The 23,409-nt window shown below is 34.1% G+C and overlaps 1 protein-coding gene across 5 annotated transcripts in view; it reads right to left on the reverse strand.

Moving 5' to 3' along the window:
• The window catches only part of PPP1R12A (protein phosphatase 1 regulatory subunit 12A), a 112,045-nt gene that overhangs the window by 18,866 nt on the left and 69,770 nt on the right, over positions 1-23,409 (reverse strand). For 2 of the 5 annotated variants that reach the window (XM_030451504.1, XM_030451496.1), the window contains exons 6-20: positions 21,147-21,221; positions 20,621-20,709; positions 20,332-20,489; positions 17,580-17,707; positions 14,731-14,847; positions 14,159-14,372; positions 13,284-13,380; positions 11,508-11,630; positions 10,071-10,232; positions 9,406-9,582; positions 6,468-6,558; positions 4,810-5,007; positions 4,464-4,626; positions 2,383-2,501; positions 1,619-1,684 (exon numbers count right to left, since the gene is read on the reverse strand). In XM_030451504.1, the coding sequence (XP_030307364.1) occupies positions 1,619-1,684; positions 2,383-2,501; positions 4,464-4,626; positions 4,810-5,007; positions 6,468-6,558; positions 9,406-9,582; positions 10,071-10,232; positions 11,508-11,630; positions 13,284-13,380; positions 14,159-14,372; positions 14,731-14,847; positions 17,580-17,707; positions 20,332-20,489; positions 20,621-20,709; positions 21,147-21,221 (1,977 nt within the window). The remainder of the gene's footprint in view (positions 1-1,618; positions 1,685-2,382; positions 2,502-4,463; positions 4,627-4,809; positions 5,008-6,467; positions 6,559-9,405; positions 9,583-10,070; positions 10,233-11,507; positions 11,631-13,283; positions 13,381-14,158; positions 14,373-14,730; positions 14,848-17,579; positions 17,708-20,331; positions 20,490-20,620; positions 20,710-21,146; positions 21,222-23,409) is intronic. The other 3 variants (XM_030451523.1, XM_030451512.1, XM_030451517.1) reach the window with 2 other exon arrangements.

The raw sequence follows: 23,409 nt of genomic DNA on the forward strand, positions 1-23,409 counted from the left end.
AAGAGTTGTTTATCAATAAGAGGAAGTTAATTAAAAACTACATGGTTTAAATCTCTGATAAACCATTTGTATGCACAGGAAAAACCACTAATGTGAAAACAATGAAATTATTACATAGGAATTTAAAAATAGCTCATAATTAGCAGGGTTTCAATAATTACAAGGCTTCAACATATGCAATTTTGATACTATACTGGAAATTCTGAATTGGTTTTACAAAATTTGAAAAAAACCCTTAAAAACAGATTAAATATTCTGATGTTTAACTTACTTTCCACTCTGTTTTCAAACTTTCTGCAGCTCATGTGAGAAAAGAGCTTCTATCAACAAAGCCAAATCAATTTGTGTCTAGGTGACAGTGACCTTGGTTCACACATTCAATTCATTTCAGAGCTCTCCATGAATTTAAGCCTTGTATTGCAGAATATAACGGAAGTCAAATCTACACTTGTCCAAAATCCCACTCCAATTCATGTGTTCTTTTAATTATAGATCATAATAATATATCATGTTACTATATAAATATATATAATTCATAAAGTTGGCGTTGATTTACCACTGCTTCACCCTAGTTTTATATGAGCCTAATTCAGAAATACCACAATCACATTCTTAAAAAATTAATTTCAACATAACAGAATGCTGAGTAATTACAGATCTAAGGATAACAATGCATAGCAGTTAGAGGAAAGGTAACAGGACTATGCACTTATCTTAACGTGACATGGGGAAAAAATACAACAAACCAAGATGGCACTGCATGAGTATCTTAACTAAAAAAATTAACGAATGTGAAATGGAAGCTTTTACAAAAAGGAAAAAAAAACATAATTTGAGTTTTATTCCCCAGTAATGAACCTGTTTCTGTAGTATGTTTGTCGAGGGTTAGGTCAAAAGAAATACATTCTGATATACCATTTTATAGCACACTAGTATAGCTCAGAACTTCCCATTTAACTCTTCATTTCACTGTAACACACCATTAAGTTCATATGGACTTTTCACATCAAATCAAACCCATTATACTGCTTTCCACTGACTTTTAAACAAGACTAAAAATACTGAATTAGTATGTTCAGAAATACATTTTCTTCAATAGAGAAAAAAGGTACATTGTGCTCTTCAACTTGTATGTAAGAGTTTAACATCACAACCTTCATTATATTAACTTCTCATATTATTTGTTAATTACACTAATGACAGCACTAGGATTGATTTTCAAGGGTTTTAATTAGTGAGCATAGGATACTGGACATCTTTATTCTGTAAATAACAGAGAGGCTGGAACAAAGCTTTTTGCAAGGTAGGAACTGAAAGCTCCCTCCAGTAACTTGCTGCAAAATGTCCCTAACATACGTGTCAGAAATTTCAACACATTTTCTGGCTTCTATTTTTAAATAACCAGAATGGAAGAGGAAAACATTTATTCTTGCTATTGGTAATGAGTTAAAACCTGCTATTAAGCCAGCAAAGGAACTGGCACTAAACGATACCCATAAATTATGAACCAGAAAGCATTCATAAGAACTGTACTGTACATACTCTTAACTGAATTCAATTATCACAGATGTTTTAGAATCAAATCTAGCTGTTAAATAAATTATCTTTTAAAAATTACCTGAGTTTCTTTCTTATTTGTTCCTTCTTCTGAATCAGACTGATGCTCCTGATCATTTTCATCACTCTGGTGAAAGAAGTGGAAGAGGAACATTAAAACTGCTGAAAGCTTACTGAGCATTACAGATTTTTAATATGCAAATCTAAGAGCTGTAGAATTCTACCTAACTAAAATGCACAGAGAATATTTAGGGTATATGATGAAAATTCTCCAAAAAGTACATGTTTTCAGCACCAGAAAGAGGGGAAAAAGAACTTTGCATCTGGCCCATATCTTGCTTTTACAAAAGTACATACTGATCCTATGACAAAGAAAAAGGAAAGGGCATCAGCTGAAATATCTACTAGAGAACATCTCATCTGATAGCAGTTCCTTCAGTTGTAAGCACATGGCTACTTGTAATGTGCCAGATCATCAGTCTCATTCTTACAGATTTGCTATGCATGCAACAGAAAAGAACAGTTCCATTATTATTTTTTCCATAGTTAATGATTAATTCCTATTAAGTTACGGTTATTACAGTATTCTAGAATTCTTTTTAGCATTAACAACGTAACTGAGACTTGATTTTTATTTTGCTCCTATAAAAGCTTCAAAACCAAGAATATCAAGCTTGTACAAGCAACGCTTTTCCCCAAACAACTCCTTAACAATTATATACTGTATTACTCTAAACTATTGTCTATTTTAAGACTACACTATATATACATTACATATTGCTACAAGCTATGCCTGTAAATCAGCAGTACCAGTCATTTACTTACATCTTGTGTCCAAAAAGAAACTCCTGTACATCGTCGTTTTTCTCTTGGTCGCCGCCTTTCCCTTATAGACTTAGGCTGTGACTTATCCTCTTCCTTTTCTTCCTCTTTTTTGCCCCCTTCTGTTACAAACAACTTTCTTATTCATTTAATTATGACAGAAGATAGTTTATACCTATCAGTCTTTACAATTCTTACAAATATTTTTTTTTACCTGAAATAAAAATACTCAAGAGCTTCTTACCATGTTCAGAGTTTGCTGCAGATACATTCCTCAGAATATAGCTCTAAAATATTGTAAATATCATTTCAATTCTTGGAAAGCAAGAGCAAAATACTAATTCCATGTCAGACACCCAAACAAAACAGTCCAATGGAAGAGAAATACACTACAAATTGGACTGAATTATGTATAAAAGTAAAAAATAAGATAATTCTTCATTGTTCTTCATCAAATAAGGTTTTTTGCTTGTATCAAAAATTTGATATTAAAAATTTCCAATTTTAGAAGTCTGAAAATTCCTTCTTAAAAGTCCTCATCACAGACCTCTGATGTATTATTAGTATTAACAGTATATTATAATAGTACTTTATTATATACCACATTACAGATTGCCTTTTTCTCTAGAATTCAAAACCAACATACTACTTCAGGATTACATTTGTTACCCCATATGTTTTTCAAGTAATTCGTAAAAAAAAATAATAATAATAAAAAAAATTAAACCTAAACTGAAGTTATGTACCTCTTATGATGCAGTCTATTATCATTCCATTTGCTGTTCTTTTATTAAAAAAAGCAACCACAGGTCTGAGTTCAAAGAGAAGCTTCACTAATAAATCACAAGTCTTCAGAAGTAAATAAATGCTTTAGTGCGAAGCAAGAATTGAAAAAGAAGGAAATACAAATATTCATGGTGAACATATCTTTCCTAATTAACTAAATGATTATTTTACCTCTGGGCTTTTAGATAATGTATTTCTTTTCCTAAAGCTATAATTTGAAAAGAAAAAAACCAACTGCTGCAGCTAGTATTTTCCCATTAAAATCTTTTCCTTGGAAAAGTCTAGAAAGATTTTCTTAAAGTAAGTATGCACTGAAGAATCTTAATCCAAAGTTCAGTTCATGTCAGGACAGAGGGAAAACAAAATTCAGAAAGCACATCCCTGAGGCTTAGCCCAAATAACTTCAGGAAATACCAATCTAGGGAACACTTCTATGTAGTTTATGGAGGTTAATCTGATCCTCTGTATAACAAAATTATAATTTTCAGTAATTAATCCTATTCAAGTTACTGATCAATAACTTGATTTCACTTATTTCTTCCAAGTCAACTGTGGCATGCCTCAGAGAGAACAGGAGAATACAGTGTAAGTCATCAGCCTCCACCTTTGACAGGCAACTAATGAGGGAGGCACATCATCTGGGAGAATTATAGCTGGTGATTCACAGTTGAAAGGAGAGCAAAAACTGTGACATCAGAGAAAAGCTTTTTTCTGACCTCTGAATCATGCATCTAATCTTCATGATTACATAAACCAGTTCAGTATGTAGAAGTATGGTTCCATTAAATATTGTGAACTACCTCCAGAAACATCACCTTTCCCTTTGTTTGAAGCTGCTCAGGAAACCCTTAAAGCCTTAAAACATTGTTCCAACCCTTCAGTGTGGAAGGACTGAAACAAAACTCCAGTTATTGACCAATTAGTTAATCAAGTTCAGTTCCTACTCAAAACCTGCAAGTATTTAAACTCTGAAATGTGGTATACTATTATAGCTGCTGTGTTGAAGCAGAAATGAAAGCATTACATGAATGCTGATGGCAACATACCTGGTGTTTCTATGACCCACCAGCAGAAAATGCAGATTCACACAATGAACAGCTGCAAAACATCACCAAGTACAGAAAATCTTTTTTTCCTCTCTATATGCAAGTTTTGGAATTTCTGACAGAAAATGGGAGCAAGATACATACCCAGTGGTCTTACATATCACACTCCATTTTGAACTAATCTTGAGAAACATAAGCTGCCATTTGCTTACTAAAACAAACAAAAAACCCCTCCACAACTAGTACTCCTACCTCTCTCACTTTCCTTTGTTCCACTCCGAGAATAGGCAGAAGTTATACCTATAAGGCTGTTTGGTCTGTTTAGTTGACTTGAAGCTGAAAGAGAGCTACTGGAGGTGGAGAGCGAGGAGGTGGATGATGAAGAAGTTGAAGTTGGTCTATAGCGATGATAAGGCTAATCAGCAGAAAAATACCAGAATTAATTTACCGAGATTAAACAAATAAAAACAACAGTTAAAAAAACCCACCCCATTTAAATATATAGATAATTCTTATAGTTGTACCAAAACTGAAAAAAAAATTATACTTGGAGTTAAGATTCATATAATTCCTCTAAAGTGAACTATCATGAAAATACCTCTTCAGCAGTTCGGGAATATCTTTGTCTATAATCATCATCTTTAGTTTCAGATTCTTTCTTTTCTTCTTGTTTCTCTTTGTCTTGCTTTTCTTTCTCTTCTTTTTCTTTTTCTTCATTTTCCTGCTCTCTGGTTCGCGTGGGACGACTTCTTCCTATAGTTTTTTCAGCTTCCTGAAGATCTGTCAGTGTTACACCCTGTGAAAACAGCAATCAGCAAACATTTCTATTTATCACTCATCTTGATGTAGGTGATCACATTATATAAAAACATGCCTTAAAAGAAAAAAACCTCAGCTTAAGAAAAAGAATTCTATCTATTAAGAAATAAGTTTGAGACAGCTTTTCTCTGCTGCGCTTCTCAGCTGATGCATCTTAGTGAGACAACACTCAAAACACCTCATAATCCATTCTTCAAATCTAACTTGGCAGCTCATTAATTATTTAATTGCTTTTTGTATTGATACTGTTTTAATACAGTAATTCCTGGTAGTTTCTTCACTGTAAGGATTCAACCATTTCTGGCCTGTAGCTTCACCATCTCAGTACTCTGAAATAGTACCAAGAGGCAAAAAAAAAAAAAAGTTTTTCTAGCAGTGTGAATTTCAATGGGAAAGGTAACCAAAAGTACTGGAGAGGCTTAAACCTCCAAAGATTTGAAAATACCATCAGCAAACAGTATAGAAATAGACCTGGCCCTAAAGCAGATAAGGATGATAGCTAGAGTACTACATTGTGCTGTTTTATTTAGACTATTATTTGTTGATTTTAGACTACTTATTTGTTGATTATTGTCAGTTTGTCAGCAGACACAAGGAGAGATGGTTAGACACATTCCAAAAGAAAGTGGTTGGTAATTGCTCCTAAGAGAATGCAAGTATTGTTTAGAGATTACCTATTTTGCTACAGTCACATCCTTCCCTAAGTTAGGATCTCACTGGTTGCAATGCAGTATGAGGCAGTCCTAACAGAAACTGTAAAGAACCACCAAATGTATCTATATGTAAACTAAGAATAAAAAACATTTGAAGGAGACAAGCCCTTAGATTATAGATTATTAGCAAGTAACAAAAATTCTTCCTTAGTTCTCTCCCTGCCCACAGAAACTAAGTTGCACGTAGTTTTTTTAATTTGCCAGGGATTTTACTAGCTACCAGTATGCTGGTCAAGTCAATCACAGTATCTTCATAGTCCATGCACAGAAAAAAGACTTAGAAATGTAACTAAAACAAGTATGCTATGTCTGTTTCTCAGGTATTAAGTCTTCAACCAGAAGCACACAACTTTTAGTTCTTGGAGAATTCCAAGTCTTAGTTTGGAACATTTAAATAACATTAGTTACAATTACTTGAGTAAGCCATTTTACCATATTGCAATTAAAAACTTGCTTTCTGTTGGAGGAGTCTGTGCTTTCACATTTGTATTAAGTCACTCTTCAATAATTATAAAAAGCACCTTTCAGTACACAATGAAGGATCCTAAAGCTTTCAGGGAACAAAGGGAAAGAAAAAAAAAAAAGAGGCTTAATTTCATCTGGTGCAAGTTGTTTTGTATCAGGAAGACCCATCATCTTTACTGGGAAATTAAAACTTTACTGTATCCAGGGAGCTACTTGGGTGTTTTTTTCCATAATTGCAGAATCTGTAATAAAACTATACCTGCGTAGATCTTCTAGACTGTCTTGCTTGCCTGGATCTAGCTTTTCTTTGGGACTCTGACTCTTCATCACGTACTGGAGTGAGGTATGATCTAAGGATTTAATTAAAAAAAAAATTGGCAAATGCTAATTTTTGTACAAATGTATTAAACTGTCAGAAAAACACCCCACAACATGGTATGACTGTAAACAGAAGTAGCTAGAAGAAAATCTATATATAATATTGATTACATTTTGGACATTTCAGCTGTATCATAAGGATCTATTCATAATGACTTATTCATCAAGACAGCAGCCTTACAACGCAAACAAAACTTCTTATTGAATTTAATTTGTTTTTACTACTTTTTCTAATTATCACTTTAGTATTTTCTTTATTTCACTGGTCTACTAACACAGGAGTAGTAGAACTCAAAGACTCAACCAGTTACATATTTATAACAAAATACATGCCTGTGTGTATATTAACTTTTAACATAACTTTTAGAAAAAGCTAAATGTACTGCTAACACAGAAAAAACCCATCATTATATCATCTACTGCACCAGAGATTAAAAATCCTTAAGAAGATGGTTACCATATTTTCACATGAATCATTCATGATTTGAGTAATCCAACTCCCTTTGAAAAAACTCTGCTTACAACACATCCTCACAAAACCCACAAAAACCCTGCAGAGTAAGCAGCTAATTGCAATCAAAGCCAGAAGGCTACTGAAGTAGACATAAAAGGTCTGGACTCTTTAAATAAATTCTCCAACCCATACAACTGGGATAAAAAAATACTGAGATATATGTATGTGCATAAATAATTGTACTCTTATTTATGTTATATAGATGTATGCATGTTTGTATGTTAAAAAACCTAGAAGTTTTTAATGCATTTGTTGATTTTCTATTACAGAATATTCTGCAAATACTGTTACAATCTAACATGAAAAAAATCCTCAGATTGGCTAAAAAACAAACAAACAAACAAAAAAACAAACCCCAAAATCACACTTCTATCCTCCCATGCATGCCACAGCAACTGTCCGAGTGGCAAGTGCCCTTCCTTAACACCCCTCGTGTCTGCCTCACAGGTTACCTATGCACTATTATTCATGATACAAAGCTTCAAGTTTTCCATTCTCTTCCACGTTTCTCTAAACCAATCTTAAAAAACAGATAAAGAATATAGCTTCTCTGGCTATTCCAAAGGATGCACACCATTACATGCTTCATTACTAAAAGTATATAACTTGTTTACTTTTCAAAGACTCTGAAAAACTATTTCAAATGCAATTTTTTTAAACACATTCTATTCTTAGTCTATAAATATTAACAAGCTTCATTTCTTAAGAAAATATTTAACATATATTTCATATACAGAAAAGTTTTTCATGTGCATATAAGCATACACAGATACACACACATCCACATATATATGTATCTGCATGTATACAGATAGATATGCATGTGCTGATGGTTAGAGCACTGCCTTCTCACATGCACACAGTAAGTATTCCACTTTTGTTTATTTCTAAGACTTAATGGATACCTTAATATGCCATCAAGAATGCATCTGCAAGAGTGTATGACACAATCACAGACTAAAGTCAGCTAAAAGAAAGGAATTTCAGGTCAATTGTAGGTATCTAGAACGTATGTAGTATATGTGCATTAGTGAGAGCAAACTACTAGTTTTAGTACACTAGCAACAGCAAAACCTTAATTGTTTTCTTTGCTTTTCTATCTCATGTGAGACTGAAATAATAATTGTACGTTAAAATTGAAACTAATGAAAAAGATACATTTTTTTGGTTTTGTATTTGCTTTGCTGGGTTCAATCAAATTTTGCTATGGAAAATAAAGATTCTGTTACTGAAATGGGTTATAAGCACCTGAATCATGGTGGGAAGTTAAAAAAAAAAATCCCATTTCAGAGAATCTATTTCATTTCAGTTTTTGGTTATGAATGGAAAGCTATAGAAATGAGACTACCCTAAAAAGGCCTAAAGCTATAAGAAATATTTGAACAGTTGCTGCCTTAAGTGAACCTCAAGAATCCAGGTTTCTTCCATAACAACAAACAAGCTCCATTAGCTCTGTGAACATACAGAGATACACACATCTGGCACTGATACAGGAGTCACATTCCAAAACTACTACAGGAGCAACACAGAAATCTGAACTTGAATTTCAGCAAAGGGTTAAAGCATAAACATTTATATATATATATATCCAGAAGAAGAGCTAGTCAGGGAAAGATAACAGAAATTAATGACCTTGTGAAATCTTACTTCTGCTTCCATAAATAGCAGGCAACAACTGTTTATGGAAACATAAATATGCACCGATCTTAACTCATCCTCCATGTAACCGTAACAGAAACCCCACTGCATTTACATTTATATATTATGTTTCAAATAGAGGAGACCCCAAAGGATGCAATCAAATAAACAGAATGTGTTGGGTTCAATACTCTTTTCTTAGTAGTGACAGGTGCACAAAATGACTGAAAAAATGTGTTGTGATTTATTAGCATACTGCCAGTGGCACAGTCACTTAATCAGCAGCAATGCACTTGGAGTGAGTAATAATCACTGAATTTCTCATTTGAATTCAGCATTTCTGCAGTTTCATTATGGGTATTTTTAAGAGGACTCATTTAATCTACTAACAGAAAAACAAATATGAAAACACTGCCTACCAAATGAGAACCTAAGGACAGTCAAAACCAGACAATATCAAAATTTAAGTTTCATCAATGATCTCTCCTAGCACTAAGGTCTTACATAAAATAAGGAGAGCTGCTAGTTGTTCCATTACACAGCAAGCAAACAACACTGCTTTACACACTGTACTCCCCAGCTTTGTGGTAATCAACACATTCCTTTATATAAGAAGAAAATACAAGTTTTGTATAAGAGCAACATTACTCTTAGGACCTTTACACACCTCCGTCTCTCCCTGACCTCTGACGTTGAGGACACAGTGCCAGAAGTAGCTGTAGTCATGGCTGTGGTAGTGGCTGTAGCATTTATAACAGATGGTGCAACAGGAACCGTCACTGTTGTAGGAACACTGTCTTTTTCTTTCTCAGTACTATCCTCAGCCCACAAACGATTTGAGGTACTACAGCATAACAAGCAGCAACACAAAAAAAAAAGAGAAAAGGAAACAGCTAAACAATGAAAGCACTTTACTAAACAACTAGTAACATGTAAATTGAGGGATGGATTTTTTTTTTTTTAAGCAAACTGAGAAATGTCTCTACTACAAAAGCTCAACTTGAGCTATTAAATTGAAATAATTATGAATTGAGCAGGTCATAAGAATTGAATTTTTATTCTTCACACCCTCCTAACATCGCATTTATTCTTTTATACCAGCATGGCTATCACATTACAGTAGAAAGCCACTCAAAATTTTTGAGCCAAATTGTATAAATTTTTTAAAAATTTAACAGGAAAGTGAAAAAATCCAGAGCCCCAGGATCCACTAAACAAGAACGCATGCACATACATAAGCACACAGTAGACCTGACAAAAAAAAAAAAAGAAAAAAAAGAAAAAAAAAAGAAAAAATAGAAAGAAAAAAAAGAAGCATGCTGATGTCATTACCTGCTTTGTACACCTGCTGAAGTAGAACCCGTTGTACTCTTTGTAGTAGTGTTTGTGCTGGCTGGCAGTGTTTTCTGAAGACCAGCAGAAGAGGTAACTGTTGATGCAGTACTTGGAACATTAGAACTAATCAAATCATCTTGTCTTCTACCAAAGGAGCCACTGAAGGAGAGACATGCACAATGGATGCATTTGTTTTACTTATGCAGAATTTTGCATGACTAAACCTCAGAATCCACAGTAAAGACAGACAGCACCATATTACTAAATGCAAAAGATTTAAGGCAAGACTCTTCCTTGTTATTCTATAAATGACAATTTTTTGTATTACTGTCAGTTCTAAAATGACAAAGAAAAAATAATTGTACAAGAACAAGTAAGAAAATACATCATTAAAACACCACATGTAATTTAAAAGCAATGAGTACATTTTGGTTGAAGACTGCAGCATAAATATTGATAAACGATAACATGCAAAGATTGGTCTCATATTTCAACTGTTGATATTTTCCTTCCAGAACTGGAATCCTTGCAACATCTTTCCTAAATCTAAAGCTAGGAAAAATGAGTTTTCTTTTAAAGGCAGGTGGTTAAGGTTATTAAAGATGTAAGATGTTCTAGGATGTATGGAAGAGCATGACTACAGGCCACTAACATCAATGTTAAGACAAAAAAAAAAAAGTTAAGTATCAATCACCATGGATGTCATCAGCACATATCAATATGTAGCATAACTATATGAATGACAACCTTTTGACCTAATCATTTTAGATATTTATTGCCCCACCAAATCCAGTTATATTCTTTACTCACATAGCTACACTGAGACTACACAATGAAGTACAGCTAATCTGCTATGTTTGCAGCATAGGATTTCTTCTGAGAAAATCTTACAAAACAGAATGCATGCACACCTGGTAATTATTTTCATATTATTAATAATTTACTTTGCTTTCAAATTAGTTGTATATATGCAATCTGTGATATGATAACCAAGGTAGCTATGGAGATAATCTACCTTTATGGAGAGCAGCCTAATATCTCTGGTGCTTTCATGCAAAACCCAAAACTTTGAGACATTATTTTCTCCTTTTCAGATATCAAGCAGACTTTATTCTCCTCTGACATTTATCTTTGGCTACTGAACTACTCTAGAAAGCAATAGTTAAACAAACTTCAAAATGAAAAAACTAACTCAGTGGTTATAATGTGAATTATATAGCAGTTGCTGCAACACAACTAGTAAAAGTGGGGTATCTTTAAAATCACTATGAGCATTGCATCATACTTTGCAATTATTACATACTTTGCAATTATTATGAACATTTCAATGTCACCATTCAATTTTAAATTGTCCTTACAAAGTTATTCACTACTTAACTTGTTTATTTTAATTTTAAGCTTATTTTGAAAAATCATTAAGAGAAATTCCCACACCTTCTTTGATAACTTGTATTTAATGACGTAGGGCCTTCATTCAAACTGTTTTTCTTGACATCTTCATCCCATTTTCTCCTGGTGTAGGAACTGCCACCTCGTATTGAGCTAGCAGACAAGTCCCTGTAAAAAAGATTTTACTTTAGCAAACTTGTATTAAGGAAGGTTGCTCTTGATGTGAGTTAAAATGGAGTTCCAAGTTAAACTAACATTATAATAAAAATAATGGAAAAGTAGCATCAACAGAAAAACTGCTAAAGCAGATTTAATCAATCTGCTAATGCAGATTTCACTTATCTGACTGCTGCTGGCTTTGTTTTTCTAAAAAAAGGAACAAGAGGCTCTTCTCTTTGCTGCTTAGCTTGTCCAGTGCAGTAAAGGAAAAAGTAGTCAGTGTTTTTAGAAATGGATTTAATGTAATTTTTCATTCTTGGATGTTACAACAAGTTCAAAATCTGACCAGCCTTTAGACCTTATGATGCTGTAGAGTAATGTAAACAGGCCTGCAGTAGCTGTTCTTCAGAGGCCTGCCATGTACCATAAGCTGACATTACGTTAGCCATAAGGAATTTCCAGCATGTTGCTGTCGTTTATAGCAGCAAGAAATAACCTTGCAAAAATCTGCTTAGAAAAGCCACCCTGAAAACCAATACTGATATGCAAAAAGCTGAATTTTTAATAAAAATGGCATCTCAAAATCTGAAGTAAAGTTCAGATAGAAGAAAAAAAAAGTCTTTCACAAAACTACACATAAAAAGGCAATCAGGTGTGCAGGAGGAAGTAACATTTTGTAAAAATCAGTCTTATGTTCAGGTCTTTGGCCTTCAAAGTGTACCTCTTTTTGTACAAAAATCCTTGCTAGTGCTTCTGTGGTGGTTAACAACTTCAGAAATCAAACACAGGCCAAGGCACTGTTACTTCTTAGCAACAAAGAGAAACAAATTCTGAGATACCATCTACTACAGAAAGGTCCTGCTACATGACAAATTCCTCCTAGTTATCGAAGGTCTCACTTTGCCAAGACACTACAGGCACTCTTGCTGTAGCACTGGCTACTGGGCTGAGGCTGGATGCCTGGGCTGCAATTTGTTAATCTAAAAGCCCACATGGGATTCATCTTGGAATTCCTCTCCATTACTCACAGTAGGATTTTAGATGGATTACATTACATCATTGATAAACTAGACAAGCAAGTGTTCAGACAGGCAGAACAAGAACCTAGCATTAAGCTAAGCAACAAGGACAAAGATCTGGGCAGCAACCTTAATAATTTATTAAGGTACCTATAGGGCTGATGGCTAAATGCTACACGTAAAGAAGGTCAAACTGAATGACAAAAATCTCTAATGGCTTTAAGTAAGCTGGGCTTTCTGCCACATCATTCCCTAGGCAAAGTACTGGTGCCTACATAGGCTGGCAGGTTTCACCTTTGGTACACCATGGAATAAATACAGAAAGTTTTCAGCTTAGTTCTTTGGTCAGCACTGGGACTACAGAGCTTGATGACCACAGTTTACTTTGTATGTGAGGAAAAATATGCTATTGATGACATCCACATTTAGAAGAGTGCATGTCAATAGGCCACAATGGTTAAGACTGGCATGTCAAGGACACAAATAAACCTCTACATTGAAGCAAACCCAAATTCCTTTGCTACAACTACTAACAGCTTCTAAGAAATATAACTGCAATTAAATATTTATCCCATTAATACCTGCCAGCCACTCTAAGATCAAGTAATTCTATATTTAACAAAAATTATAACATCAGAGCCACCTGTTTTCTTTTTCATCAATGTCAGAAGTACTGCCCAGTTGTCTTGGTATTGTAGGTGCAACATATGCAAGTCGAGTTCCTTTTCCATCTTTCTCCTGAAAGACATGTATTTTTTGTTATGTTTTACTCTTATAATGATATTGACTAGAAAACCACCATTATGACAACTTCAGCTGTATTTATTGTGACCTGATCACACAAATTATTTCTAAGCTTTAGTTAAATATCACAGGGACTATAATAACAAAAGGAAACTGGTTTTGGTTTCATTCTAGTGATGCAGTTGACCTGATGTCCCTTTTTCTTGCTCTGCTACAGCACAGTTCTAAACTGATTAACAAAAGCAACTGTTTTAGTATTTTTATACAGAATGGTAGGGTATAATTCTTAATACTGAAAACATTTAAACATTTGTACTTTGAACAGAACCAGAAGGTCTGTGCTGTTCCATACCTGTTCCAAATTAGTCGTCCTTAGCTCAGTGTATTAACTTTTAATTAGAGCACTAAATTTATGTAAATAAACATTATGGAGTACAAAAATATTTTTTTGAAGATTCTTTCAATGTCAGTCTCCAAGAGATGCCCTAACTACCAAACCTCTGATCTCCCTTAACTGCAATGGAGTTCCCAAAAAGAGAAATGCCCCTGACCTATGTACCAGGTCACCAGACAATGTAAGTGCATACTTTATGTTTATAAAGAGACTACGCAGAAGCTGCATAATTTAGCTTTTCAGGACTTTGATAAAGAATAGATGTGTAGTACAGTCTATTCTACAGAGAATATCTAACTTCTTCAATACATCATAAACATCTATACTAAGTAAAGTAGGTAATTTCCTCAAAATTTTGTTTCATGCTGAAAATGATTACCTTTCTTTGTTGTCCAACGAAGAGGAAAGTCTGGGACTTGAAGCAGAACGCATAACACCTGCAGAGTCCTTTTCTTTCTGAGCTTCTTTGGAAGCAGTAATCTCAGCAAGTGCACCATAACTACCAGTTTTTCTAAGACCTAACCTCCATGAAGCAGGAGATTCATCTTTTCTCTCTTCTTCTTTGGGAGAAACCTTTGTTGTAGGTGTCGGAAACTATAAAACATATGTACATTTATTTACATTATTATTTTACATTACCTGTGGTAAATCATGCTCCTTGCTGATATCTGAGAACTGTTTTTAATACTCATAGAACTGCTGAATCTGTAGGGGAGTTGTGGTGAGCAAAAACCTACACACTCTCTTCTTAAATTAGTTAATGAGATAAGAAACATGAGACTGGTCAAAGTATACTACTCCTCTAAAAGTTAGCTTAGAAAAACTCACACTTTGTAACACACACTGTAATCATGAGATGCAAACTTAGAAACATGCAAATCCAGTGTCAACGTTTTGATTAAGTATGTTATTTTGCAACTTGTACACAAACCTGTGCACACCAGAACCTCACCATAGACTTTTCACCCTTATTGGGCACAAGAACAATGCCAGTTTTGCGCAAGCCCTGCCTCCACGATGCAGGATCTACTGACTCCACGACAGGCATGACAGGAGGAATGAAATCATACTAAAGCCAATTAAGACAAGACAAAGATTGAAAGGATAGAAAATAGAAACAGAAGTTTGCTTTCAAACCACATAGTTTGTTCCTACATTTATATTATGTAACTCTTAATTACAGCACAAATACCAGAAAGCAATGAGAGATTTAACTCAGAAACACAGATTCTTATTAAACACAGAGCTGAGAGACAGAATTACAGTTTGCATAGAAGAGGACAGCAAAGCCTCTTGACCTAACCAAGTCCATGGCCTATCTCCTCACATGGCTGAGAACATGGGAAGGTTCACACTAACATACATTTTATCTTCTTATAATTTCACTCATACTCCTAATCACATTCCATGCTACCTTAGCTATCAAATCCATACCTTCACACTGCCAAACTCTCCTTACTTCAGCACCCTCTGACAGAAAGCATTACTACTGAATGCCATAGAGCAAAAAGGAAACCCAAATTGAAGCTTAGCACACTGCATCTGCATCACTTGTGAGCAACATATGGTTTGGCCATCCATGGTGTAAAAGTAGAAGTGGAGCTGTAGTGGCACAAGTGATGAGGCAGGAGCAAGTGTAGGTGCAGGATCACATACACAGAGCTGTTTTACCTTCAAAACAGTTCATTTATAAGAGCTGAAACTGCTTCTCTAGATCATATGCATATGTCACAAAAATGGTCAGTTTTGTTACAAATGTGCACTAATTTTGTAGCTACAGAAGGCCCTGAATTTTTTATATACAGTATCTGAAATACAACTACATCTTACTTTTAATCTGTACCTTTTTCCTTTAATAACAAAAGAGAAACCATTAATTACTACATAATAAAATCAGAACTAAACACTTGTGTATTAATGTTTTATAAAAAGCTACAGTTCAGCTTAAAATCATATTTATTTCTTCTTCTGAAAACGTGTGTGTGTGTCTTACTTCATCATTTAATCAAGTACCAAGAAATTATGCCTATTTGATCATTCAGCTTGGGAATGACAAGACATACCCCAGCTAGCAACAACTTGTTTGTCCTATTGCTAAAGTCATACAGCTTAGAAGGCTTTTGTATAATATGAAATAAATTGATTGGAAGTGACACGCTAGGAAACTTCTGATTTAAATACGAAATTCAGACAATTTTAAGGAAAATGAAGTATATGAAGTGTTAGGTACCTTATTATTTCCAGTGTGCATAGATAATTAAATATAGTTAAAAAAAAGGTGGAGAGCGCATCAGCTAAACTGGCCAACTATCACAAACTATTATATTACTGAAGTGATTTTAAAAAAATAAACTATATAAAGTATGCCTATTTCCCTGCAGTAAAATTCACACTACATACTTGAATTCATTCCAGTTAAGCACTATTAGCAAACCAGTGATTACCCAAAATGTCTTCCCTCCCTCATACAGTTGCTACTGTTTGTGTGGTTCTTGACTTCTGCACAGCTCTTGAGCAATGCAAATTCAGAGAACCATAATTCTTTCCTGAGCCATCAGGAACTGTTTAGATTGTCATGAGATTACCCTGGAATCTAGCTGCCTGTCCCAGCCACAAAGCTCAGCATGAGGAAACAGAAATCATTCATGCTGGTGAGCCATGCCCACAATTGCCCTTTAGCTGTCATGGGTTTTTTGAGATAAATCTTGTGAACCTTACTCACAGTGATTTTTGTAAAGCAGTTCGTGGGATCAGGAAGGTTGGCTCAAGCCTATTGTACAGTATGACATAATGTGATGCAGTTGGGAAACATGTTCCCTGCAACTATTACATTAAAGTATACTTTGTAAGATGAACTGTCATTGAGTTAAAATTTCATAATCACAGTAGGACCTAAAACTTCCAGGAGCTCAGTACAATACATACTATTCACCCAACAGTGTCTTTTTTCAAGATCACCAGTAGGAGGTTATGCTTTGACTGTGATGTATATAGAAAAGTTGTAACTATTGAGAATGAAGCCTTACTTGGTTATTATCCAGTTTGCTTTGATATTCTACAAGTTTTACTTACACACCATCTTCCAACAATGCCTTATTATTTACTGTATTGTTTCCTCCAGGCATCCAAGCAGAACTAAAATTAATTTCAATTAACTTTACACATCCAGCTGTAAACAGCTTCTTACATGCAATATGGCTTTGTGAGGTGTGTTTTTGAGCTATGCATTAAATTAACCACATGTCCCAATTCTCTAGCTCTTCCATGAGATCCTAACCATAGCAAAATCAGGGTTGGGACATGTAGCACTTTCTATTTCTTATTTCAGGTACCATTTTCAACTTCCACACCTAAGCACTAGCTGAATGCTTCTAAGGAGTCCTGAAAATACCTAAGTCATTCCTGCCTGCCTTGCCATAAGTGCTTCAATAATATATATAGGCACAGAGGAGACACTAGAAGTGTAGGGTTTTTTGGAGAAGTCTGGCATAGAAAAGATTAAAAAACATGGAGCTTCAGAAAAAATCCAATCACTCTGTAACAGGTTTTTTCTTTTTTAAAAGGATCCTATGACCAGCTATTTCATTGTTCTGTATTTTAGATCCCTGTTTAGAATAAAAGCCATTAAAATTAAAAAGATTTAGCATAGTTACTGCAGAAAAGCACAACATAGTTTAGAAATATGCATTTTTTCATCAATTCACCAGATAACCCAATCAACTTTTTATATAAGAAGAAAAAAAATCTATGCCTGCACAGAAGAACAGAAATGAAAATCATGAGACAGGTATTTTATTTTACCTTCTTAACAGGTGATGTAGGTGCTCCTTGGCCACCAGCTACAGAAGGTGCTGTCACAGCTACTGATGCTGATTGTGTACTTGTGGTATTGCCATTATTAGTAACAGCTGCCAAGGTTTTGGTTTTATCTACAAAACATTTATAAGATTTAAATTTTCATTCTTCATTCATAAATTCTTCACTTCTACAACTGAGTTGAACTTCTGAACAAATCTGACAGACAACTTTCCAAACAGTGTATTTTTAAGTTCCACTTTAGTTTCACTGTATACCTGCTCTACTCTCTTTTGCTTTGTCCTTCCTGCCCATATTTCTTCCTCTGTCCTTTTTGTATCTTAACCACCCTGACATAAACAGAAAACAGCATGGTTGTGATATAACAACTATTGTCACTTCACTTGGTTGACCTTCATAATCTTACACCTCTCTTCTGTTCCACCTGTTCAAACTGCACACTCTTTGGAGTAGGATGCTACATCCTATCAGTGGTACGTGGGGTCAATCCCCACTGTCTCTGGCCTTCCTATAAGCATATCTTTATGTCTACACTACCCACACAGCATAGGAGCAGTGAATTTAGACAGTATTGCAGTTATTAATAATTAATTGCAGTTATTAATATTAAAAAAAAAAGTTAGCTTACTTAACTGTGTACTTAATGGAAAATTCTTTTTAAACACAGTGAAAATAAATGGTGGTAAGCTATTAGGTCGTGGTGATAAAAAGTTCAAAAGGGCAATGTAGACTGAGAGTGCAATTTGAGATGATGCACAGGCATATCTGCTGGAAATTTCCCAATGAGTAATACATAATTTTAAAATATAAGAACTTTAAGATATACAGAGAAAGTTATCAGGGATGAAAGCACTGCAGAAGAAACAGAAGAACTGTATTCTGATATTATTTCAAGGACAGCAAGAACACAGCTATATGCATGAAGGAGCATAACTAACTTCCAAAAACATTAAACTACCTCAAAAAAACTAAGTTAAAAAACCTGAGCTGATGAAAAATTTACTTTTCAGCTTGTTTCCCAGTCTTTTAGGAGATGCCATCTTCATATTTTTATTCCCCTTCCTAGTCTTACAGACAGAAATTTATTTATCTGTAAGCTTTAGGAAAACATTTCAAATATTCCAACAGACGAGAAATCACTTTCCAGTACTTCAGAACACTGAACACCATTAAGATATTTTACAACCAGAATGCTACTTGTAATATTATGATTTTTCACTAGAAAATTACCTAATTTGGGACATATTTGGGAATAATGGGAAAAAAGAGAAAAACTTTTCAAGCTTAGAATTTAGATATGCAGCTCTGCAAGGAAACGCTTAAAGTCTAGCTTCCCAAATAAAGTATGATAAAATATGATATTAAAACCAACGAAGTTTACATAAATTAATTCTAGTGTCAATGTCAAATTTTCCTGGCACAAAATATCTACTGGTAACAAGGAGAACACAGTTAACAGAGTCATAAAGTTCAGGACATTTCACAGTTAGCTCAGTGATTGAGAAATTACTGCCTATTACAAGTGATTTGAGTTTATCAAAACTCAGTCTGTAAATAAGGGATGCAAAATATTCCAAGGTGAAAGACGAATTACAAAGCTTGACTGATGTCTTTTCCAGCTTAACATTGAAATGCTACATTATTTTAAAACACAAAAATATCCAAACTGTAATAGATTGGTTTCCCAGTAGTTTGGGAAATTGGAATAGTATTGGAAACCAATAGTTTGGTTTCTCAACTTTTCATTTCTGTTTATATTAAATATTTATGATATATCACTTAGCTCTAGAGTACCTCCTTATTGTTATCTTTTCAGGTGAAGAAATGCAAAAGAATGTTTTAAAATGAGAGTTGAAAGCCCACCATAATGGTTACTTATTTTAAAATGTGTAAGCATAAAATATAAACAAGATATTTCTAGTGACATCTATGTCTGTGTATTGTATCATTGCACTGTAGTTCTAGAATTCTTTATTAGGATTAAGCATGTATCTTTACACACTGACTGCCTAAGATTTCCTTTCTGATTTGAAAGAAAAAGATGCTATGTTGTTCTTATATCACTACTTGCTTTAAGACTCTGATAACCACTCACTTAAAAAAAAACAAAACACCTAAATTCCATCGGAGGAGGTCAGAGTAATGTGTTTCTTTGCATGCAATTCCAAACCTTTTTCAAGAGAATTCCTCCTGAAATTAAGTTGCATATGAAGTAACTCTTAGAATTAAAACAGCCCCTTTTAAAAGTTTACTTCATCGGTCACTGAAAATACTGCACCATTACTTTGAGTACCTGAGCCAAGATTTGGAGATTAAGTGGTAATTACTTCAGGAAGGTAAGAACAATAGAGAACATTTGTGCTTCTGCTGTTCCAATCTCTTTAACAGTTCCACAAGTAAACACTGCTGTGAAGCCTTTATTTCTGACTCATCTGCTAGCCTCTTCAGTATTTTCTGACATGCTATTTAAGGATTACATTATTCCAACTATTGAATTACATGTATCGATTGCTAAGCAGCCAATCAAATAAGTAGGTTACTAGCTTTAACCTACAGAGTCACCAGTAATGACATGTTTGATATTGCTGTTATGACTTGACTTCAGACATATATAAACTTAGTGAAATGCAGAATAAGTGAAGCTTAAGATAACTCTGTATCAGGTGATATTAAATGAGCAAATTTATAAATTAAAAACTTAAGACATACTCCAAAAAGAATATTCCAAATAATGTACCTGTCTCTGCTTCGGATTCTGAGTCATCATCCTCTTCCTCCTCACTAGAACAGCTGGATTCATCCTTCTTTCCTTCTTCCTCTTCATCTGCTTTTTCTTGCTCCAGAGACTCTATACTAGATGCATTCTTTTCTTGCTCCATAATCAGTGTCTCTTTACTGAGTTTGAAAATAAAAATACTTATTAAATCCTGAAAATTTTACTAAAGCTCATCAAGTATAACTATGTGACACCTTGTAAAGTTAACTTTTTTATTAAGAGCTTTTATTAATTTTTCCTATTTACTTACTTTTTGAATGTTTTCTGTGTCTGATTATTATCCATGTTGGCTGTGGATTCAATTAGGGGAGATTTCTTTTCCCTTTTTTCACTATGAAGCTTCAAAAACATACAGAATGACACAGTTAAATTGATAGAATGCCATTAGTGTGACAAAATGAAAATTGGAAGGAAATCTTTCTTTAACTACTACAAAACACTAGAGTGCCTACAAGCTATGAAAGCTATCAAAGTGTTGCAGTTTAAAGTTCTAAAATCTCAGAAACTTTTATTTCTAAGCAAGTTGCTCATTGTTGATGCTTCAGATCACTGGACAAAGCAAGTAGAAGAATACTTTCTTTCTTCCCAGGCTTTCTGGCCACCATAATTGACAAAGTAAGGTCATAAAAGATCTTTTGAGATGACTGTGCCATCACTAGAACTGAAGCCTCAAATAAACCTTTGGTTTTAATCTATACGCTGCTCTGAGCTGTAGACCATAATTATATGTATAATAAAGTATGACAAATATATATCTTTATATACAAAATGCCTACCAGATTCTGCTTCTTTTGTAATTCTTCTAAATATCCTAGAATATCTTCATCTGCCACATCAAATGCTGTCTGCCCCTGGAAAAACAGAAAAGTAAAACACCATAATTGTACAGCAGAATTTAAATGTAACAGATAATGATGCCTTATCACATGATGATGCAAGGTAAGGAGCACACTCAGAGAGTGAAATTAGAAAGTATAAGCCAAGCTCTATTACAAACTGTTAGTCTATCAGTAGCTAAAACCAATTTTGCAATACTTTTTTGGGGGGAGGTAATTGGAATGGAATCATCTGTACCTGATAAGTAAACATGTTTTTTTAAGAGATGAAATCATGACTTCAATAAAATTTTTCTCTCATTTGAAAAGAAAAAAACTATTACAGAAAAGTAAATTGAATGAATACAATTCTCACCATGTTGGCTCCAAACAGCTATTCCAATGGCAGCTGTATGGATGGATCCTGAGCACCCTTGTCCATCATAGACTGCCATATACAGTTTGATTCTTTAAAGTTTAAATTGTTTAAGCAAGCTACACTAAATGTATACAGTCATACTTCCACATTTTTACACTAAAGCTTTGTTTTATATTTTATATTGCATTTTAAAAAAGATCTGCTACAATCATTTGTTCTTATCCCTCTTACCCCCTTAGTGTATGATTTTCATGGGCATATACTTGAATAAAAAATCATCATGTCATTCATTAGCACATAGTAATGCTATCAACTGGAACACTGCAGCTTGCCACATCTTGCATTTATACACTCACTGCAGTTCTCAACTACACCAGATGCCCACAGGATGTGAGATTGTGAGATTCTATCTTTGAGAGGTCTGATTTGCTAAAGATTAAAAAAAAAAATCCCTTACTTCATCTCTACTTGAATAAAGAAGGGTTAAAGCTCATACAGTTAAAAAAAAAAAAAAAAAGAGAAAGAAAAAAAAAGCCCAGTTTACTTTGATACTGCAATACAATCTTTTGTATCTGGAAGTCTGCATTCAAATACAAGAAAGTTGGAATCTAGGCAAAGCCCTAGATCCACTGGGATAAATGCAGCTGCATCAAAACAGTGGACAGATTAAAATGTTGGGAGTATCATGACAAGTTCAGTCAAGTAAATACTTCTGTACAATAACCAGCAAAAAAGACAGATCTGTTACTTGAAAGTGGTCACAGCAGCTTAAAGATAATAAGAAGTCTTCATATTTGTCCCTGCTTTTTTCAGTTTCTTGAAATACTAACTGAAGTTAAACATATTCCTAATTACACTGTAAAGGTTTTCTTAACTGATGAGAAAGGATGGACCTTTGAACCACTAAATTTTGCATCCATTACATTTCTGACTGTACAACAACTTCTGAGTGTGTACCTTTTAATAGGCATTTCCCAAATTAGCTTGTGGTCCTCTGACGTTTGAACTATTCCATTTATTATAACACAGCACTAACCTGGCAACTAAACAACAAAATTGTCTCCAGTTTATATTTGCATTATAAGTACAGTTTTTAATCTGGCCTTCTATTTTTAGGAAGCTATTAAGTGAGTTTATTTCAAAAAAATACAAGTTAGACCTACCTTGACCACAAAAAATCACTTTGCAAATAAACTGTTGTAGTTGGAAGGCTATATCAAAACCAAATCCATAAAAAGTTAATATCTGAAGACAAGTGCTTAAACAGTAATAGCTGAGTTCTCTGAGATGCTAAGCACTTAAAATTGGAACCAAAACCACAGGAGTTTCCAATCTTTTGTATCTTCAAAAGCAAAAATGCTTACTAGCTTCCTTAAGAGCACAACAGGAAAAACTTCCCTAGCTTGTACAGACAAGCCCATACACAAATGAAACAGCTTTTATCTCTCTGTATCACCTTCATTGTTATTCTTGCACCAGCTGAGTTGAACAGACTTTCATGAGTTCTGGAATACCACTCTTCACACTCTCACAATCCCAGTAAAAATCTAACAATATAAACTGATAAAGTGGCTTTAATTATTTATATCAGCTTCTGATTTCCTGATACAAAATAAAGTTACACAGCTGAGATTTAAAAGTTCTATAAGTGTTATACAGAAACCAGTTGAAATTTAATTCCAGATATCACTGATTGTATAAGCAACCTCAATTTCTAAGGAAGAAAAAGTGAACAGACTAAAAATGTTAAAAAACCCAAAAGTGTTATCCTTTTATGGAGTAAATACTTGCTAATTCATTATCTGCATATTTCCCTTATTTATGTTTTAAAGTTTATGAAAAACA

The sequence above is a fragment of the Calypte anna genome, chromosome 1 (assembly GCF_003957555.1).
Source record: "Calypte anna isolate BGI_N300 chromosome 1, bCalAnn1_v1.p, whole genome shotgun sequence".
Taxonomy (NCBI): Eukaryota; Metazoa; Chordata; class Aves; order Apodiformes; family Trochilidae; genus Calypte; species Calypte anna.